The following is a 21862-nucleotide window of genomic DNA, read 5'->3' as shown; positions in this document are numbered from 1 at the left end:
AATTGATGATTACACCTTAACATTGTGTTAACATCATCATCATTTTTTAGTTGCATACATTGAAAGCGAAATTGATTACCTGTATCTGTGAAAAACTACCGGTAGTAAATTTCATCCACATATTGTTTCTTGCTTAGGTGAAGGATATTGTATATTCTGGTTTTTAGCGTTTCAAAATCACAAGCGTTGGGTACTCGAATGGGTACTAGAGAGGAAGTTTGAAAATAATCACCCCTATCGTTGTGAATGATCAATCCATTTGGAAAAATAAAACCTAATGTGGAGTTCACAATCGTTTGACTGCTTGTTTCTCCCAAAAATGTCATACTTTGTTCTACAAATTGGGTTGCAAGAAAATGTGTGATTTATTAAAGTGTTGCCTTGTATCATATATATAGATAGTTTTCAGTCACATTGCTTCAATTTTTTTACAAAAATATAGACGCGTGCACATGATTTCTGTGGAGTGTTGTCATCTACACCAATGTGGTGTCAAACTTTATGTTGCATCAGAATGTGTTGTCAAGTCTGACAATGTCGTGTCACGCTTTATCTGACTACACATGCATTTCACAATGTGTTGTCAATTCTAACAACGATGCATCATATTTATTAATTGTTTCATTTAATTTATTTATTAACGCAACAATTAAGTAATAATTAAGGATAAACGAATCGCAACAGTTTATATCACATAATGATTAAATTTAAATAAACAAGTGTCATTGTTCATAATTAACTATACAAAATAAATAAAAGATCCAAAATAAATAAATTCCCAAAAATTATAAACCGAAAATCTACAAAGGCAAAGTAAAACTTCAATGGCCGTCCATACGTCGCCTTCGCCTCGATTTGTGGGCTACAGTTGGCTGACCAGTGAAGCGTCTTGCGATGGCCACACAATCTTCAACAATAGTATAGGCTTCTGTTCCTTCGGTCAAAATCCTCAGGTTCAGTAGCTTTTCCAACCTATCAGCAATTGCTACAAAGTCATCCTAGCAATTGAAATAAAACAGACATAACAATTGTTAGCAATCAAATAATAAACAAAGCAAAAAACAAAAAAAAAATATTACCACTGCATGTCGAAGATCATGCTGCTCAGTGTCTGCCTCATTAGGTGCCGCTGCAGCCATTAGGTGCTGCTGCAGCCATTAGTTGCTAATACATATGTGGGTCAACAAATTCTATATGTTGCTGAACCGGCGGTGCTCTAGGAGGATCCCCTGGTTGTGCCGGACTCATGAATGGGTGCGAGATCATGTAAAACCAATCTAGGTAATCTGGAGAACAGTGGCCCGACACTGCACATAATTGCCCTACAAGTGCAATATACTCACCAAACTGCATCCATCTATCATCAATTTCTGCAATGGACAACAAAGACACAACAGGGTGTGGCAAAATAGTCTGGATGTAGCCGAATTTTCGTACAACCCTCTCCGGTCGGTGAATGACTGTCAAGGGGGCCCATCTGAGATGGTCGAAAAACAATGAGATGACCTCAAATTCTCTAAATGAACGGTGGTCACCGTATGGAATCCAACACACCGCGTCAAGGGTCAGTCTATCTAGACGCCTCCAATACGTGGCCACAGGCAGTGCCTTGCCAGAGGTCCAACGACATGCATGCAGTCTCATCTTGTCGTAATCCTCGACAGGAACAGTAGAAGCAATGGACGAAAAATGCTCGTAAATCCAACACTACATATATTTTTCAAACATATTTATTAAAATACACGACAACATATATTAATGAACTTCAACTTAAAAACTTTTTGTCACATCTTAACTAACATGTAACAGAGTAATATATCATGCAAGCTACCTCGTCGTGCTCTTCAACACATCATTTAAATTATCATACATGTACACAAGTGCAGCAGCGCCCCAAGCGTAACCCACACTCTGTTTCAGGTCACACAATGCATCCAAGAATACCACATGCATGTGTGTGACACTCTTGTTAGCAAAGAGTGTGCATCCAAAGAGATGCAACAAATACGCTCGCCCTGCTACAATCCACTCACATGCCTCAATCTTCAGCTCATACAAGTCACGCAACCACGATAGTTGCACATAAGATCCATGACACTGAATGGTCTCAGCTCTAGCATCTATAGCACTAACCTCGAGTAACTCCACCAACATCTCGACAACATTGTCGACATGAAGTTGCTCGAAGCCGTGGAACACCTCTACAGTAGGCAAATGTAACAAAGACGCAATGTCATCCAAGGTGATAGTCACCTTTCTAACGGACAAATGGAAACTGCTTGTTACCTTATGCCAGTATTCCACAAAAGCAGACATTAGTCCATGATCGCATGTATCTAGGGAATAAGCGATCAAAGGACTCAGTCCACTGGCCACCACAAGGCCTTCAATCTCTGGGGCAGGCCTCCCAAACTTAGTCATCTTCCTTCCATGGGAAGATAACTTCAACTCTGGACATTCCTGTAAACAATATTACGAATGATGTAAACAAATAATTAACTAGTCAACTACGTTCTTTATGTTTTTTAAAAATTACGTACCTCTCCATTCCACACTCTCAAAGCAATGTGATTTCAAAATCACTGAGAACTGATGTGTCATGGGATCCACCTAGAAAACCCACAACATCAGCAACACCTTCTTCAACATGTGCTTCTAGTTGGTCATCGACCAATTCCTCCTCGGCCATAGGAGGGTCCACGAGAACAACTTGTTGTTGTCTCTGTCTACAGGCTGATGCAATAGGTCTTCGCCACTGGGGGACATCATCGTCACTCTCGTCTCTCCTCCCTAACACTTTTCCTATTGCGTGCCCTAAAGCCCGACCAAGACCTCTAGTGCTAACCATTATTTGCATAATAATTATCCTATTTTTTATATTCAATGGCCCATAAACATAATAATTAACCTATTTTTTTGTTTGATAATCTAATATTAGTCTTAATTTAAAAAAAAATAATCCAATCTTACTAGATTAAGCTTACTCTTAATTTGAGCAATCCAATCTAATCTCACTCTTAATATGAGAAGTCTAATTTAATTTTAGTAATCTAATCAAACTCTTCATATGGGATATCTAATCTAATCTTACTAATCTAATCAAATTTAATGTTATATTACCAAACATAATTAAATAAAAAACTATGCAAATAATATAGATAACTTAGACTGCAGAAAAATAATCAACAACACTAACAAAATGAGTGAATACATAATAAATTTTCAATAACGATTAAATTTCAGAACCAAATGAGTGAATACATAATAAATTTTCAGTAACGATTAAATTTCAGAACTAAATGACTAAATACATAATAAATTTTCAATAACGATTAAATTTCAAAACCGAATGACTAAATACATAATCAATTTTCAATAACGATTAAATTTCAGAATTTATTATGATACAATAAAAAATAATTACACTATCAATCATATAAAAAATTATTACATTTTAGAAATCATTTTTTTTAAAAAAAAAAAAACCCATATGGATCACTGATCCGTATGGTTCATTAATTTTTTTTAAAAAAAACCATACGGATACCAATTTTTTTTTAAAAAAATATGTATCAGTGACCCGTATGGTCCAAAACAAAAATTAAAAAAAAAATCATACGGATCACTGATCCGTATGGTTCATAAGAATTATGAATCCGTATGAATCACACGGATCACTAATCCGTATGGCACAAAAAGCTTGAATAATCAATTTAAGCATTTTAAACATTTTTTTAAAAAAAATAAAAAAATCCATACGGATTAGTGATCTGTATGGCACAAAACTTCAGAAAACAAACATTTATAAAAAAATTTAAGAAAAAATCCATACGGATTAGTGATTCGTATGATTCATATGGATTCACAATTCGTATGAACCATATAGATCACTGATCCGTATGGCACAAAACTTCAAAAAAAAAAATTTAAAAAAAAATTGTATAAAAAACAATACGGATAAGTGATCCGTATGGCACACAAAATTTTAGAAAATAATTATTTTAAAAAAAATTCCGTAAGGTACTTAAAAAAAGTTATACATAAAAAAAATCTAATTAACTTAAAAAAATTCATACGGATCATTGATCCGTATTCATACAGATTAGTAATCTGTATGACCCATACGGATCAGTGATCCTTATGGGTTTTCCTCTGCAACAAAAACACAAATTTTCGGAAAAGCTTCACAGAAAATTCAAAACCAACAGCAACAACCTTCCAAAAATAGTTACAAACAACAATTCAATCATGCAACAACATCGCAATACCAACAAACCAACAAAAACAATTAATAGCTTCAAAGGGAACGCACAACTTACCTGAAAGACGGAACAACAACCACCACCAACGAACAACAACCACCACGAACGGAAGACAAAGCAGAAGATCACGAAGAAGACGAACCACAACCACCACACACGAACGGACGTAGCGAAGAAGATGAAGAACAACAAGAAGACGAGGAACAAGAAGAAGTTGAAGAAGTAGAAGAAGAGGAAAAGAAGCGCGCCGTAGGAACGTATGAAGCAAATGTACGGACGTCTAAATTTTGGAATTTATATAAATAGGGTTAAGGGCATTTTCGACTTTTCGCCCTCGATGCTGGGTGTTTCAACAAAAATGTTGGGTGCACGAAGTAACTCCCTTAAGCTTTTATATGACAGAGGCCTGAGAGGGTCTATCCATGACTGGTGTTAAAACTTCTTGTCCTGAAGCATAAATTTATTGCATCTTTGATATCTTTCTATGCATTTGACTCACTTCACCTTTGTAGTCTCATTTGATGATATCTGATTTCAAGATCCATGACTTAGCTGATTGTGATTTGTGAGGAAACTTGGTGATTTGACTAAATAAGCCATTGAGATTTGTTACTTCATTGCTTGAACTTGTTGTGCATCCTTGCTTCAATTTGTTATTTTTTTTATTAGGGATTTGGTTCGCTAAAGTGCACGGATATTTATTGATTGAAAAATCAGTGGTTGAAGTTATAATTAATTTTACAGTTTGTCACATATGTATTTAATTTTAGGGTAAAATGTCTTTTAAGTTCCTTAAGATTTGGTTAAATTTTATTTTAGCTCCTATATTTTTTAAAGATTTAAATGTGTTTTTGATCTCTAATAAATACTCGATTTTTATATTTGTTTCCTAATAATTTTTTGCTTTGCGTTGAGTCCCTAATAAAATAGTATTTTATTTTTATCCTTGATATTTTATTTCAACCTTTGGTAAATTAGAAAATTTTGTGTTTGCTTCATAATAAATGAATAAATTTTGTTTTAGTCTGTATAAATAACAAATGAGAAATATTTATCATGGAGCAAATATAAAATTTGCTAATTTATTAGGGACTAAAAATAAGTGTCAAGGATCAAAAATAAAATTATAATTTTATTAGAGACTCATCACAAAACAAAAATTTATTTGAGAACAAATATAAAATCGAATATTTATTAGGGATTAAAAACATATTTAAGTATTTAAAAAATGATAGTTTTGGTAATTGTATTATCTAAAATAGTGAAATTTTGTTCCTAGCTAACTCAATGTAGAATAAGGTCAGTGACAAAATCCACTCCATTTTGAAAATATGAGAACCAAAACTATTATTTTCAAAATATACCAAATAAATTCAAGTTTGACCAAATTTGAGAGAACTAAAACACATTTTACCCTTAACTTTATCACAAATTTTAATTGTTGGTTAATTAATCAACCATTCACTACTAAAAAAATGAGTTTTAACATCGCCCTATTAACATCGGTTATTTGAAAACCGATGTTGTTAAACACTTACTACATCGGTTTTCAAATAATAGATGTTAAAATTGAATTTAGTGTGATTTTAACATCGCCCTATTTAATTATTATTTAATTATTATATTTGAAAAAAAATGATATTTTTATTATTTTTAAACAAATTTTTCAAAACAAAAATAAAAATATTTTCGTGAGACACGAAAATTATGTTTTAAGTCTTTAAATATAGAGTTAATTATAATTCACATGTAATTTATTTTTATTATATTTGTCATTTTTTTATTATTTTAACCTCATTTTTTAATTATGTGAATTTTTTGTTAATAAGTTTAATAAAAAAATTATTTAGGAAAGATGAAACAAAGAAAAAGAATTATATTTAAATAGTGATGAATTTTTTTTTTGTCAAAAGTTATTTTAATACTCAATTAAATATATTTTTTTGGATTTACTTAATAAAACTTTAAATTTTAATTCACGAACTAAGTTTGAGAACAGGCATAGCATATTAGGTCGTAACCACGACACACTCAAATTTAGTATGATTATCATTTATGAAATGATTATCACCGAGCTTTTATTATAAAAAAGTCATCCTTAATAATATTTAATATTGTAATAAAACTTAAATTTAAAATCACTAGTTAAATTAAAACAATCTTATCAATTGATTTATATACTTAGTAGCAAACAAAAATTGTTACAATTTTTTTATAATATCAATTAATTGAAAAATATTTTGATATAATTTTTAATATAATTATTACAGAAATTTACGATACTATAACTTACAGTAAAAAAAGTCATAGAATGTATGCATACATTATTTATTTGATTAAAACATATTTTTCGTTCATCTATTTTTTAAAATTCATGATTTTAGTTTTTTTTATTATTTAATTAAAATATTTTATCTTTTATTTTTAAAAATTCATAATTTTAACTCTTTTATTCTTTAATTGAGATATTTCATTTTTTATTTTAATAAAAAATTTTAATTTTAATTTTTATTTTTTCGAAGTAAAAGACGAACTATCTTAATTAAATGAAATGATCAATGATTAAAATTACAAATTTTTAAAAAATAAAATATCTTAATTAAAAAATAAAAATTAAATTATGGATTTATAAAAATAAGAAGAGTGTATCTTTATAAAAATTAAATTATGCCAAATGCATTTTTTAAGCTTCATGTATCTTTATTTGCAAAACGTGATACATTTTGTCTAGGGCCCACTTTTTTAAGTTGGTTGGTTAAAATAATATTATATTTCCTATCAAAACTAAAAGTGCATTAGATTTATATTGTGAAGCGTCAGAGGTACGTAAGGTAGCATTTCCATTTACATTTTAGCAAATGAATAAATAATATTATATGCATTTTTACCAAATGAGAAGCGTACTGGACGAGCATTTGTCTTTAACGTCATATAAACCCTAAACCCCCTTTCGACGAGTGAAGTGTTGATCATTCTTGCAATTGTTGGCACCAATTTCTGCGTTTTCTCAAGGTAAGCCCTAAACCTAAACCTATCATAGTTCATTTTATTGCTTTTCCATTTTCTTGCTTTTCAAAAGAAAATGTGTTATTCTTTTTTGTTGGTCACTTGATGAATTGCTGAAATGCTGTGTTTTTTTATCTTAATCAATGCTGAAATGTTGATAATGTGTTATTCTTTTTTGTTGATCTTATTCATGGGTTTGTCTAGTGGGTGAATGGCTTCATGTCCCTTTCCGGGGATCCATGCCTTTTGTGTTTTAGTCATATAGGGAAAATGCTGTTGAAAAACTAATCTATTTCCCTAGATTTAATCCCCGTTGATGCCACATGTGCAGATTTATCACAAGAATTTGTACCAATCAAACATGTTATAATTCTATTGGAATTTTTTTTTAATTTCTCCATCCTCTTCAATGGTTATGCCTTCTTTCTTCTGTTAAGTTTGATTTTATCTGTTTTCGTATGAATAAATAGTATACTGTTTTTACTGCATGACATATTTTATAATAAAAAAAATTCCAAAATAGAGGTCTGAGTTACGTATGGCTGTATATCATTTATTTATTGATATATGTTAATTATTAGAATGTTAATTTGATTAAAATCGATTTTCTTTTCTTTCTTTGTTGACCAATCGATTCATCTTATATCTCATGTATTGTTGTATATAAAACCTAGAGCATCTGAAATATCATTGGTTCTTAGCAATTAGCATCAAAGCCGTCAATGTTGAGAGTTTTACTTTCACTTCTTTTTTCCTTCTTTATCCTTTTCCTTTCCTTTAAGATTCCATTTTGTATTAATCACACATAATTTCCTTGTGGTCTTTGTGTCTTTGTTTCACAATCTTTTCAAACTTACGGGATTGCCAATTATTACATACGAGTGAATCTCACTCTCGACATTCCTGTCCACTATTTGTGCAAACATGACATGGCCCTTATGTTAGTTCAGGTAAAAAATCATTTCAGATAGGTTCCCAAGTTTTAGGTGACACAGACTAGTGGGAATGACTACCGAGTCATTAAATTCTATTTCTATTCAATGGTGCTTACTGTCCGTCGATTTGTCCGTCAATTGAATGGTTCCCAAATTATTTTCTAATAAATGCATATTTTTCTTTCCCCTGTTTCGGAAAATACTAGCTGCTCATTGCTATCCATAATCCATGGGCTACATGCATGCATCATAGTCTGCTACAAATTGCCCATTAATTTTAACTCCCATATGACATGAATCACATGAAGTTATGGGTTCTTCAAATGAAGATACTCTGCTTTTTGAAAGAAATCCTTGATTGGTAATGATATAAAACTTTGAACTGAGGCATTAAAACCATCTATGCATAAAGCTCTACACTGTCTGTGTTTTCAAATGTAAGTGGGTTGACAGTAATATCGGTGTGCGGACAGATGATGTGGGATTTACGTTGGTGGATCTTAACAAACTCGCTTACCAGAATGATCCTTTCATTATGGCAGAACAAGCAAAACAAGTATTTTATGTCGAAGACCCTTGTGATCAAAGGTGGTCAGTGGTTTTACATGGGAAAACAATAGGTGTCAATGTTGAAGATGATTATTCATACATTGATACTTATGTTAGTCCTTTGTCCACACAACTGTCACCTAATGTCGTCGGAGAAGAAACTGGCGACGTTCATGCTAATTGTAATGATCACGATTCACGATGAAGGAGAATTAATTAACATCGTCTAATGTAATTTTTTTTTATTTTGTACTTAATTTCAATTCATTTAATTACATTCATACGCATTTATTTTTTATAACATATTGAATTAATGTTTTTTTTGTTTACAGCCAAATGGCTACACAACCAAACTCTCCTCCGCCTCCTCCTCCTTCTACTGGTGTAGCATCGTATTCATCTTCACCACCATTGAAGCGGACTAGAAAGGCCTCACGCCTAAGATCATTGGCGACTAGACCAGTTGGGGCAGAGAGACCCCTTGTCCATGTGGATCCTGTTACTGGCAAAGCAGACGGTCCCCACAACAAGAAATTTAGAACATATTTAGGGATCGTTGCTCGTGATAAGGTGGATGTCACATACGAAAATTGGAAGCATGTCCCTATTACTCAGAAGGATTTGATCTGGGAGGATATTCAAGTATCATGTATTATTTCATGTTCCATATTGTTTGTTAGCCAAATATTTGAATTTAGTATTAATAAAACCTAATTTACTCTTTGTTAGGCTGAATTTGATATCCCTGAAGCATCTGATTTAAGGACAAAAAAGAAAATACTTCAGACTGTGAGGGAGCGGTGGAGACAGTTTAAGTCTGATTTGACGTCGAAATGGGCACTTGCAGTTGACAAGGATAGTGTTGATGATACTGTATGCAAAATGTACGACATTAGCAAGGAGAAATGGGCCCAATTTAGTCAGAGCCGTAGAGACCCTTCATGGGAGGTAACTAATTTGTGATTTTCATTTTTTTAACTTTAAATGAACTTATTATAATACATTGTAATCATGAGTTTCATTAATATTTCATTTTTACAGAATGTGCGAAAAAAAGCACAAGCCGTCCAAAAACAAAACACCGCCCCTCACGTGATGTCTCGTGGTGGTTATGAATATTTAGAAAAAAGTTGATGGATGAGAAGAGAAAGAAAAAACTAGAGGAAGCTACTCAATCCGGAAGCACTGACACCGTCATTGATCCTTCATCTCCCATCAAACGACACGTGAAGTGGAAGCTAGCCCGGACCAAGAAAATTGGTGACATGACATCTGAAGCAGCATAGGAAATTTGTGACAAGATTGTAAGTCACTTTCAATTCATAATTGTAATTATTTTTTTTTATTGTGTGATCAAGTATAAAATAAATGTGTTCTTCACAGGATGCGCTTGAGGAGCAGGCCTCACAGGGTTCCTTTGTTACCCATGGACGTCATGATATACTGACTGCTGCCATTGGGCGACCAGAACACCCTGGTCGTGTGCGTGCTGTAGGAGCCGGTATAACCATCAACCAATACTTTGGATCAGCTTCAAGGACCTCCTCCATTGCTCCCGAATAAATGCAACAGTTGACGCAACAAATCAAGGACCAACTGGAGGATTCAATCACAGAAAAAGTCACTTGACGGCGCTGCCTCCTGAACCTAATGTTGGTCCTTCAGCTACTCGTGTCAACACAAAGGAGAGTTGTGTTGATCCCTCAGGGAACGATCCAGACACCGGTGACTCATACAAATGCGGGTTGTATATTGAAGAATATCCTTCTCGCCTGGTTGCCCTAGGAAGAGTTTATGAGGGATCCACAACCATTCACAACATTCCTTACTTGGCCGACACATCTTGTCAAGCGTTTATCAGAACAGGTATTTTAGTGTCATTAAATGCTTATTTTTCCAATTAAAATGTTTACTGTGATTAAATTATGTCAATTCATTATGTTGGATAAACAAGGAGCTGTGGGACCCACGAAACCTGCAGATAGGCCGGATGATGAGGTCGATGATCCCCTATATCTAATGACATTGACCATCCCACAGCTTTTTCTGAAGCCATTGCAGGTTATGTGGGATGCTACCTTGTTTGGCCTGTTTAATGAAAACTTCCCCTTGTACATAAAGCTTGAAGATCGGTCTGAAATTGCACACGATGGTCAATGTCTCAGCATATCTGTTATACAGTTGTGGATTCTGTAAGTCAATTTAGATTATTGTTAATTACCTAATTTATTGTTTTACCTTCATGCATAATTTACTTTGTGTTAACAACAATAGGCATATGAATGAGACAAGTATGCGAGCCGGAAATATTGATGTGTATGGATTCCTCGAGCCACAGTCTATCCAGAGATCTGGCCAATCACAATTTGAATCAGAAAATTACATTAAGAACTGGATGCAAAATTCAAAACGGGATGTGTACCTAGGAGCCTACCTGAATGGGTAACTTAAACTCAACAAATGAATTTAAATAATGTATAATAGTATAATAACCTATATTGGTCTCCACTGCAGTGCACATTGGCAAATGGTCGTCATTTTGCCTAAGGAAAATGTTGTCATTTGGTTTTGTTCGTTGCATAATAAGCCAGACAACTACCTCAAAGGCATAATTAATAGGTCATTGTTGTTTTTCAATACATTTGCAATAGCATTAGTCAGGTAAATCAAAATTTTAAATGTACAATAAGAATCTATGTTTGTATTCAATAGTGCTTTGAAAGGACTTGACGATACTCAACAAAGTAAATCCAAGCCTCCTGCTAGGTGGATTGTTGTTAAAGTAAGTTATTTAAACAATATGTTTTTACTTATATTTTAGTACTGTGTAGACTAATTTGTACTGAACGTTGCATATCTAAATTTCATAATGTATTTAGTGTAATAGACAAAAAGGAAGCACTGAGTGTGGGTATTACGTCATGCACTGGATGTCAACTATAATCTTAGGAAATTTCCAGAATAATTGGAAAATGGTAATTTTTAATTCACCAAATTTCATATTGTTATGATTGCTAATATATTATTAACTTATGTTTTATTATATCATGCAGTATTTCATTGATCCTAGACCATTGGAACCAGAAAGATTGAAGGCGCTTCACAACCAGTGGGCAAAGTACAATTTGAAAGTGAAAAATGAAACTTAGGATGTTTAGACAATTTTGTAATTGTAGTTTATATTTACTTACTTAATTTACAATTCATGTCTCAACATTAAATATGTTTTAAATTCATAGTAATTAGTAAATTTCTCATTGAATTTTCTGGTAAAAACTGTTTCAAAACGGAATGAAAATTATATGTTGTGTGGTCTGATTTTAAAATTTGCAGGTTATTTTTGGGATTTATTGAAAAAACAGACATCATGTTAAAAAAAATATTCTAAAACGACATCGGTTTTTAAAAAAACTTATGTGAAATGCTACTTACAACATCGGTTTTTTTAAAAACTGATGTTAAATGTCACTTACCTCAACATTTTTTAACATCGGTTTTTTAAAAAACTGATGTTGTAAGTGACATTTAACATCGGTTTTTAAAAAAATTGATGTTGTAAGTAACATTTCACATCAGTTTTTTTAAAAACCAATGTTCAATGTCACATTTAACATCGGTTTTTTAAAAAACTGATGTTAAATGTCACTTACAACATCGGTTTTTAAAAAAACCGATGCTGATTTATAAATTTATAACTTTTTTTAATAATTCGTATCATATAACATCGCTTATTTAAATAACCGATGTTAAATATCACTTACAACAACAGCTTTTTAAAAAACCGATATGAAATGTTACTTACAACATCAGTTTTTTAAAAACCGATGTCACATGTCACATTTAACATCGGTTATTTAAAAAACCGATGTTAAATGTCACTTACAACATCAGTTTTTATAAAAACCGATGTTAATATATAGATTTATAACTTTTTTTTCATAATTCTTATCATATAACATCGCTTATTTAAATAACCGATGTTGTATTTATTAGTTAACATCTGTTTTGAAAAATCGATGTTAACGATACTACTTTCCACATCGGTACTTTCAATATCAATTAATAACCGATGTTGAAAATCTTAAATAACCGATGTTGAAACCTTATTTTCTAGTAGTTATAAGTTGCAGCTACATTTTATTCTCTAAAGTACACTTCCTCACTGTAGAAGAACCAAATCCATTTATTAGTAGCTCTTCCTTGTATTATTCATAATCAAAATTTGGGCATGGATGTGATTGACAAAAGTGATATTTACTGAAGGAATATATCTTTTAATAAGTATGAAGCATATTCAACATACCCCCGGACTTATGATTTACTCCATGCATTGACTGTGTTTTCTGACATTAAAACAAGAGGGTGCAGTCAAGAGGATCTATTGATTGAGATGCACCGTTTGCTTAGGCCTACATGTTTCATCATTGTAAGAGATAAACAACATGTGATTGATTTTGTCAGGAAGTACCTAACAACAATGCACTGGGACATAGTTGCAATTGTTGATGCTAGTGCTGACTCTGACCAAGATGGCAATGAAGTTATTGTTGGTGGGAAGCTTTGGCTTGTGCTTGATATGTAAATGTTAGTCATTAATTGTTAATTTTTTGTTAGTGGGGAATCGAACCCGCCACCTTTCCCTCCCTCCTTTTTTCTTTTACCATCAAACTAATCTTATAACTCTTCCATTTTGCTTAAACGGTTAATAATTGATTCATGCCATTATATAACCCCTGAGATATTGCTCTTCAATTCAAAGGCTGTTTGGGAAATAAAAAAGAGCATCTTGCACATTTTAGATGATTGAGTGATGCATGAATTTGTTAACTGTTGGTCATGCATATCACATGATGCATTATCTGATGTATTTCATTTTCACTTCAATAAACAGGGGCTTATTCATGAATGTTCACCACAATATTATGTGGCTTGTTTGGTGCCAAAGTGACTAAGCCTGGAAAATTGAGAAGTCGTCAAGATGGTTATGCAGTGAAATCATCTTTGGAGGCTGAAGATGGAATTTTGTATCCCCTTGAGAAGAACTTCTTCTTTCTTCCTAAACCTCCCACTCTTATTCTTCACGAAGAGGTAAAATCTGATTGTTCTTTCAGATAACTATATCTCAATTACTGGTTGATATAGTATATGATATTTACACCGTGGAAATTTTAATTGTTTTTTTTCCTTTCTTATTAGATTGACTATGTGGAATTTGAGTGGCATGCTGGTGGTGGTTCCAATATGCATTATTTTGACCTTCTCTTCAGACTAAAATCTGAACAAGAACATCTCTTTCGTAATATTCAGAGAAATGAGTACCACAATTTGTATGAATTTATCAGGTAAATGTTGGTCCATTGCCAAATTTTACATACAACTAATTTTTATAGTTATATAAACAATTTTTTTTTGGTTTGCTCATGCAGTTCAAAGGGCTTGAAAATTACAAACTTAGGAGATGCCCAACCTACTGTTGGTATAAAGAAGGTTCTTGAGAATGACGATGATGATGCTGTTGATCCACATCTTAAGCACATAAAAATGAAGCTTGCGGAGATGAAAGTGACAAGGAGGTGATCAAACAAATATTTTATATATTTTTCATCCTTATCTTTTAGTTCATAATAGCATTTTGTAAATTTGTGTTCTAGTTTTATAAATCAAGCAGACAACATTTATTCATGTTGATCAACAATCTAAAAAAAGTTGGGTTTGGGCATGAAAAAATAAGGGAACTCGGAGCTTCCTTTTCAGTTTTTGCAATTATTGAACTTACATCCATAGGCATGCAGTTGACCTTTATCCTATTTAAAGTGTATCCATTTTAGTTTCTTGTGTTTCTGTTTTGCTTTCTATTGTGTTTGTGTGCATTTGTTCTGTGCTTCTGTGTTTTTGTGTGTATATAATGTCTGTAAGATTTCCATAGGCATACAGTTGACCTTTCTCCTATTTTAAGTGTGTATATATATATATATTCCGGCTGTTAAACAATGGTAAATGTCTGCAAGATTTCGATTCTGTTGCTGACAAGGATGATGAAGGTTCTCCTACTGATGATTATGGGGCAGGCGATTCTGATGGCAGTGATGATGAGAAAGAGGCAAGTGATTTTTGTTTGCCTTTGTTATCTTTGTGATAGTTCTCTACTCTTTAAATCTATGGTGATTCTGACACCTTAATGGTGACCAATTTTTAGAAGTCTGCCAAAAAGGAATCAAAGAAGGAATTGCCTTCTAAGACATCTACTTCTAAAAAGAAATCAAAGATGATGAAGATGGACAGAAGAAAAAACAGAAGAAGAAAAAGGACCCAAATGCACCCAAGAGGGCAATGTCTGGTTTCATGTTCTTTAATATATTGGAAAGAGAGGTGTGTTCTATTTTGTCATATTGGCTATATGGTTTTGGATTTGGGTGTCTAAGTTGTGGGTGGGAGTATTTATCAGTTGTCACCTCAATTCTGCATAGCTGCCTAGCCTCAGAGTTTGGGGCTACAATTACAATGGCAATTTAAGTGGATTTGTATACTTAATTAGCTGTACTAGATATTTTGGGGGAGAAAAACAAAGTTTCTCATTTTGGGTACGGTAAAGAAAAATGTCTTCACAAAGCTAGGTAATAGATAATAATGAGATCATCCAGCAAAATCTGTAGCCAAATATGTCTGGACACTGGACACATTCTCCAAACTCAATGTGTCTGGACACTGGACACATTAATGCAGGTGAGTTTAAATAGGTACTATTCCAATGTGTCTGGACACTTGACACATTCTCCAAACTCAATGTAGCCAAATATGACCTTTAGCACAATTTTCAACAACTATTGATTGTAAAAAATAAAAAATCTACCTAAAGTCAAGTAGGGTTTTTGTAAGTTGAGTTCTGCTTAATATTTTATGTTTTTTTCCTTTTTTTTTTGGCAGAATCTAAAGAAGACTAATCATGGAGTTTCATTTACGAATGCGGGAAGAGTACTTGGAGAGAAATGGAAAAAGTTGTCACGTATGGCTGGTTGCCAATTGTTCCATTTCATGCAGTTCCACCGAGTGTCATTTATGATGAGGTTATTTATTATGTTTAGGGATTAAATAACTAACTATAAATTTAATATTAATAATAATAATATGTTAATTTAAATTTAAATAAAAGCTTAACAATATAATAACAGTGATAATAATAGTAATTATTGTTACTATTATTTTTTTTTACAAAAAATAACATGGATTGGTCTAAAATCAATGTAGAAAGTGTCTCTACATTGATTTTGGTCAAAATGTATGTTATAAAGGCACATTCAACATCGGTTTTGGTCAAAATCGATATTGGTTTTGCCAAAAACCGATGTTGTATATGACTTTCAACATTGATTTTTTAGAATCGATGTAGAAAATGCTTCAAAATACACAATTTTGATTATATTTTTACATGTGTTTCAGCCATAATCGATGTAGATAATGATTTTCTCCATCGGTTTTAAAAATAATGTTGAAAATGTCTATTTTCAATAACAGTCGTTTCAATATTGATTCTAGAACTGATATTAAAACTCCTTCAAAAATGATGTTAAAACCCTTTTATGTAGTAATGTAGCATAGAACACAGTCAAAATTTTCTTGATTAATTCCACTTGAGCATTTGAAGCTGCCGCAAGATATCATCCACAAAGGCTAAATAGGCGAGCTTGGGACCACCTCTACTCAAAGTTATAGGATTCCAAAGATTTTCATCAAGTGCCACATTGATCATATGAAATAATCTCTCAATGCAAAGCACAAAAAGTAAAGGAGAGATTGGATCACCTTGACGAACCCTTCTAGAGCTAGGGTTGAAATTGTTCAAGAGCTTCACCATTTCAAAGAACTTACATTCTCGAGGAAGAAATACAATGATGTACCAAATTGACAAGAGTCAGGGGAGACAATATCACAAAGAGTATATCAACAATGAAGGCCTGATTTAGCCTATATATCATAGGCTTTCTCCAAATCATTTTTGATTGCCATCCACTTTTTCCCTTGTTTCTTATTTTTCATGGAGTGGATTACTTCTTGAGCAATGATGACATTATCTCCATTATTTCTATTAGGGATAAAGCTGCTTTGGCAAGGGTTTACTAACTCCTCCATAACCAAGGTGTTTATGATAGAATTTATTAGTTTGGGTATAGAGCAAAAATACTCATTTTTGGCAAAACTCTACTTTAACCTTTTTGAGTAAAAATTTTAAAAGTGAAGCACACCACATTTGGTGTTGGATATCAAGGTCATTCAATGTGTCAAATTTGTTCATTAACTAAATCCTACACAAGAATCCAATGGACCATGCTCTAAGCTTCTTCTACAAGTTTAATTTAAATTCCAAAAGCTCACAAAGCTTGGTCATTCTTCCTCTCTTTAATGAGCTGGTCACGAGGGAAGGAGACACCATTTTCGTTCTTCTTCCAAGCTTTTTCAAGTGTTCTTGAATCCTTCTTCCACCAAGATTAGATAAATGACCTCCATTTTCTATTCTAAGCTTGATTTTCACTTCATTTTCTTGCTTTATTCTCACTTCTAGTTTCAAAATCATATTTTTACACTCTTGAAGGTTGGAAACTTGAATCTAAACTCTCTCATTCTTCTTTCTAAATTTTGTGGAGCATCATCAATGTAAAGGGGATCTCTGCAACTCTTGAACCCTATAATTGTTGTTAAACTTCTTTGAATATGTTGTTGTCTTGAAAATTTTGTATTGCTATCCTATTCTGGATCTGTATGCTAAATTGTGTTTCTTTATATTTTGATGCCAAAAATTAGTTCTTTGGGTATTAAAACCTAGGGTTAAACTTAAGGTGCGTCTAAAATGGAATTTCCTAGAGAAAGTTATGACTAACACAGGTTAAAGAGATTTTTAGGTTTAGGAAGCCATAATTTTAGCATGAAATTGAACTGGTTCATGCTGCTGCATGGACTGTTTTTCTTGAGTTTTTAGCCTTAAAAATGAGTTTGTTAGGTATGAAAATGTAGGGTAACACCTAAGGTTTAGGAAAATCCAATTTTCAGAGCACCTAGAATATCCGAATAAAGTTTAGGAACAAAATTTGGTGAACATGGATAGGAGGGGAAGTTCTAGTATTAGATTATTTAATCCAGTGATTTTAAGCTCAGAAATGAATTTATAACATGGAAGAACCTTAGGGAAGTGTTAAGGAGTGTTAAAATTAATATCTGGAAAAATTACCGGACAAAAGATTTAGACGAATAAAATTGCTAGAATTGAACGCTTTGTATTTTGCATTTCTGAATAACATAATTAAGCATGCTAGACCTTTTACAGAAAATAGTGGTTGTTTTGAATATGAATAAGACCATGATAGTGTGAACTCCGATGCTATTTATTTGTGGCGTGTGAATTTTGTTCTTCTTTGGAACCCTAGGATAGCCACTAAATATGAATAAGACCGTTTGAGTGTGAACTCTGGAAAATTCTATTTGTGATGTGTGAAATTTATATTTTCAAATATATATTGATTATCATTTTTGTACGTGCTTTGGGTTGAGTTCGGGGGTGTTTGACCCTCGAAAAATTGTTTGTTACAGAAGTTGGCTAGTTGTATTTTTAGCCGTTATGTTGTCCATGAATCAACATATTACATGTTCTTTGTGTTACTTGAGAGATTGAGATTGGTTTCCTGAGGATAGTATGTATACTTGATCCTCGTTTCTATTTCTTGTTGTGTGAATGTTTGAATATGTTTGTCATACGTGGCTTGAGGGCTACGCGCATGACGCGGAAGCAAGAGCGAGAGGACCAAAGGAAGAGTAAGGAACTGAAGGTTCTATGCCATCTATGAATGGTGAGGTTGCATTAATAAAGTGGATGATGGACATAGATACATTGGAGTGTAGTGGGCAGAGAGGTTCACATGACCTAGAGGAATTAGTGAGTGGTGACTATCTGGCATTTGGTTCACTCATTTGGCATAAGGAGCTCACATGCCTTACTTTGCTACTCCTGGCTGGCTTTCAGACTATGTTTTTTGAGTTGGGAGCTGGGGATTGATGTACATTGTATCTGTATGTGGTGACCACTCCTGACTATCATCCACATAAAAGTATAAGACCATCATGACTTGGGAGGCTTGGTGGTAGTGGTTGGACCCTATTGTAAAACAAGTGGAATAGTTATGCACTTAGGATGCGAGAGTGTTGTTTGCTTATTATACAACCACACACAATGATTACGTAGATTGTATACTCTGGTTTAGATTGTTGTTTGTTTGTTGTTCGTGGTGTTTGAGGAGCGGAGGACTCACCCCTATAACCAACAACTTTCAGGTTTAGGAGATGTCGAGGGAGTCACACCCTTTGCGAGCTTGTCGTAGTAGGCAGACAGAAAGAGTGTGGTTTGTCAGTATACACGTATGTCACTTTATACATGTCATACTTTAGTGCACATGGTGCCGGTAGATAGACCAGATGTTACGTCCATCACCATCGATCACTCTCGATACTGCTACATTCCTTGGGGATTTAAGTCTCGCCAGCAACTGAAGTGGTTTGAAGACATTTTTATGTGGGCATGGAAGTGCCTCACGATGCTCAAGAACTCATAGTGATCCCAATAAGGTTTAATGTGAGAGGTAATGTCTTGAGTTGGAGATTTGAGTTAGTACGTCTCGGGTAGGTCACTGAGGATCGAAGAAATCACATTGATATTATGCTCGAGGAGGACAAAGAGTATCACGAGCTTCTATGAGACTTAGAGCCTTTCACCTGAGGAGTAGGATTTTTTTATGTAACAGGTGTATATCGTTCGTTTCACTACTTTTACACTTTGGGCTATATCCAAATTTCTTCTATTGTGACCTATTTATTTGCTTTATTTATGTACAATGATTTCGTATTATAAATTTGTGTTCATTTATTTATAGATTTAATTGTGACATGAAAACTTAATGCTTTCCAAGCAACACACCTATTTTATTTTATTTTATTTTTTCTTATTTATAAAAAAAAATAAAAAAAATTGATGAGATATTTTATCAACTTAGAAATAGAAATTAAAAGTTAATGACGCATATTCAACATTATTTATTATTTAAATAATTTTGAAGCAAAATTTCAGAAAAATAATTTTAGGTGTTACATAGAGTTTGACCTATTGACCCCTTTTTCTCCATTAAATATTATAATATATAAAATGATAAATATAATACTACCCTATTCCTTTTTATAGTAAACAAATTGTAGTAGTTTTTTGTTTTTAATTATAAGAAATATATCACTACTTTTAAATTATTAATTGTTGATAAGTTAAACTGATGTGAAACTGAGTAGGAGCGGATCGCTTGATACAGGCTACAAAGGTTTGGATGACGCCAATTCCGGTGAAGGAAGATAAGTCAGGGTAGACGCCACTTCCGGTGAAGGAAGATAAGTCTGGGTAGACGCCACTTCCGGTGAAGGAAGATAAGTCAGGATAGACGCCATTTCCAATGAAGGAAGATAAGTCTGGGTAGACGCCACAATGATTACCTTGATAAGTCTGATATTGGTTCAACAAGGAACCCGGAGAGAAACTCTCACCCAATTTTATGAAAATACCAAAAGTTTTATTATTCAAAACAAAAACCAATACTTATAGTGTAGCTGAACTAAAAGATAAAAATAGACATGGGCCTTCTAAACAGTTTGGGCCAAAATTACAATAAAAATAAATTATAACTAAAAACTTATTTAACTTGAGCCTTCAAATTAGTTTGGGCCTTCAGCAACAATTAATAGTCTTGATAGTGTCTTTGCCTCTGGGCCTTCATCTTTCTCCACTTGGGCCTTCATCCTTCTCCACTCGGGGGCTTTGTCCTTCTCCACTTGGGCCTTCGTCCTTCTCCACTTGGGCCTTTAGTCTGTATTTGGCCAGTTTCGTGATTCTCATCATTCCCTCCTTCTTGGAAAACATTTGTCCTCAAATGTCTAGGATCATCACTGGGTTCAACTACCACTTCCTTCCTTTTCTTGTTGACTTGCTTGGCATAGCTTTCATTCTTCTTTGCAATTTGCACCTTCACTTGGTCATACAATCTTTTCACATACTGAACTTTGGCATGTGCATCCTTACGTTGAGTCTCTTGGGGATTGCTTTTGTAAGTTGGCCTGTTAGGCAATGAAGCTCCGGGGAGGAGATCAACTTGATGTTCTATGCCTCTTGAAGGTGGCAGTCCATGAGGAATCTCCTTAGGAAAGACATTTTTAAATTCCTGCAATAAGGGTTGAACACTAGGAGAAATAGAAATAGTAAACTCATTAGAATTATCAGTAGAAATTTTACTGTCTTTGCAATACTGTAGATTGAGTGGTTCATGAGCAGGTAACACTTTCCTCACTTCACTCGCTTCTGCAAAATAATTAAATTTTCTCTCATGTGTATCACTCTCTCTCTTATGTGTATCACTCTTTTCCTCGGGTGCATCACTCTTCTTTTTCATATTCCTTTGTGGTGCCTCCCTATTTTCTTTCTCTTGTTCTCTCTTTTCTCTCATTCTGATTTGGTCATCACACACTTCTCTAGGGGATAGAGGTTTAAGAGTAAACGAGGAAGATTTGGCTATTCGTCTGTAGGGCTCTTCTTTGTTACGGTTCAACAAACGTTGCATTTGTGTAGTCCACGCATCCATAAATAAGCGCTGAGATTCGTCCAGTTGATGATATACACCACCATTGTCACCAGCTCTTGCCATGATTAAGGAACAAAGAATTTTGCAGTGAATAAAAAAAAATTCAGAACCTCACCACACTCTACTCACGTGTTTCTCTCTTTGATGGTAGTTCACTCGTGTTTAATGCTCTCAATATAGGCTTTTGTGTGATGTTTTCACTCTTGCCTTTTACCACTCACTCCCTCTTAAGTTCCTGGATGAATCAAATTAGACACACAAGGTATATAACATGAAAGACAGTTTAATTATAACAGACTGTGTAGCAAATTTAATTTGGATAACAAATCAGATTTGATTTTGGTTAACAGATTAGACTTGATTTGGATTTAGATTTGATTTGGATAGCAGATTGGATTTGATTTGGATAACAGACTAGACTTGATTTGATTTGGATAACAAATTTTGATTTGAT

General features: G+C 33.4%; 2 protein-coding genes and 1 pseudogene across 2 annotated transcripts; 1 reads left to right on the top strand and 2 right to left on the bottom strand.

Moving 5' to 3' along the window:
- Positions 1–1164: 1164 nt before the first annotated feature.
- Positions 1165–1644, bottom strand: LOC114373005. The gene has a single exon (XM_028330567.1). It carries the CDS (start codon positions 1642–1644, stop codon positions 1165–1167), a length of 480 nt encoding a protein of 159 aa, XP_028186368.1.
- Positions 1645–1827: 183 nt separating this feature from the next.
- On the bottom strand, positions 1828–2848 carry LOC114373004 (protein MAIN-LIKE 2-like). The gene is made up of 2 exons (XM_028330566.1): positions 2591–2848; positions 1828–2460 (listed from the first exon to the last, which is right to left on the bottom strand). The coding sequence occupies exons 1-2, from the start codon at positions 2846–2848 to the stop codon at positions 1828–1830; spliced, it is 891 nt and encodes a 296-aa protein (XP_028186367.1).
- An 11139-nt stretch (positions 2849–13987) lies between these two features.
- On the top strand, positions 13988–15105 carry LOC114376168 (annotated as a pseudogene).
- The last annotated feature ends 6757 nt before the right edge of the window (positions 15106–21862 follow it).

This window comes from Glycine soja, chromosome 11 (genome assembly GCF_004193775.1).
Source record: "Glycine soja cultivar W05 chromosome 11, ASM419377v2, whole genome shotgun sequence".
Taxonomy (NCBI): Eukaryota; Viridiplantae; Streptophyta; class Magnoliopsida; order Fabales; family Fabaceae; genus Glycine; species Glycine soja.
Note: the sequence above shows the minus strand (reverse complement) of the source record. Positions and strands in the feature narration are given on the sequence as shown.

Excerpts from the sequence above, each read along its gene's own strand:
- LOC114373005 (XM_028330567.1), bottom strand. The coding sequence starts at position 1,644 with ATGAGACTGCATGCATGTCGTTGGACCTCTGGCAAGGCACTGCCTGTG.
- LOC114373004 (XM_028330566.1), bottom strand. The coding sequence starts at position 2,848 with ATGGTTAGCACTAGAGGTCTTGGTCGGGCTTTAGGGCACGCAATAGGA. Across the intron at positions 2,461-2,590 it reads GTGGATCCCATGACACATCA|GAATGTCCAGAGTTGAAGTT; the intron begins GTTCTCAGTGAT and ends TATTGTTTACAG.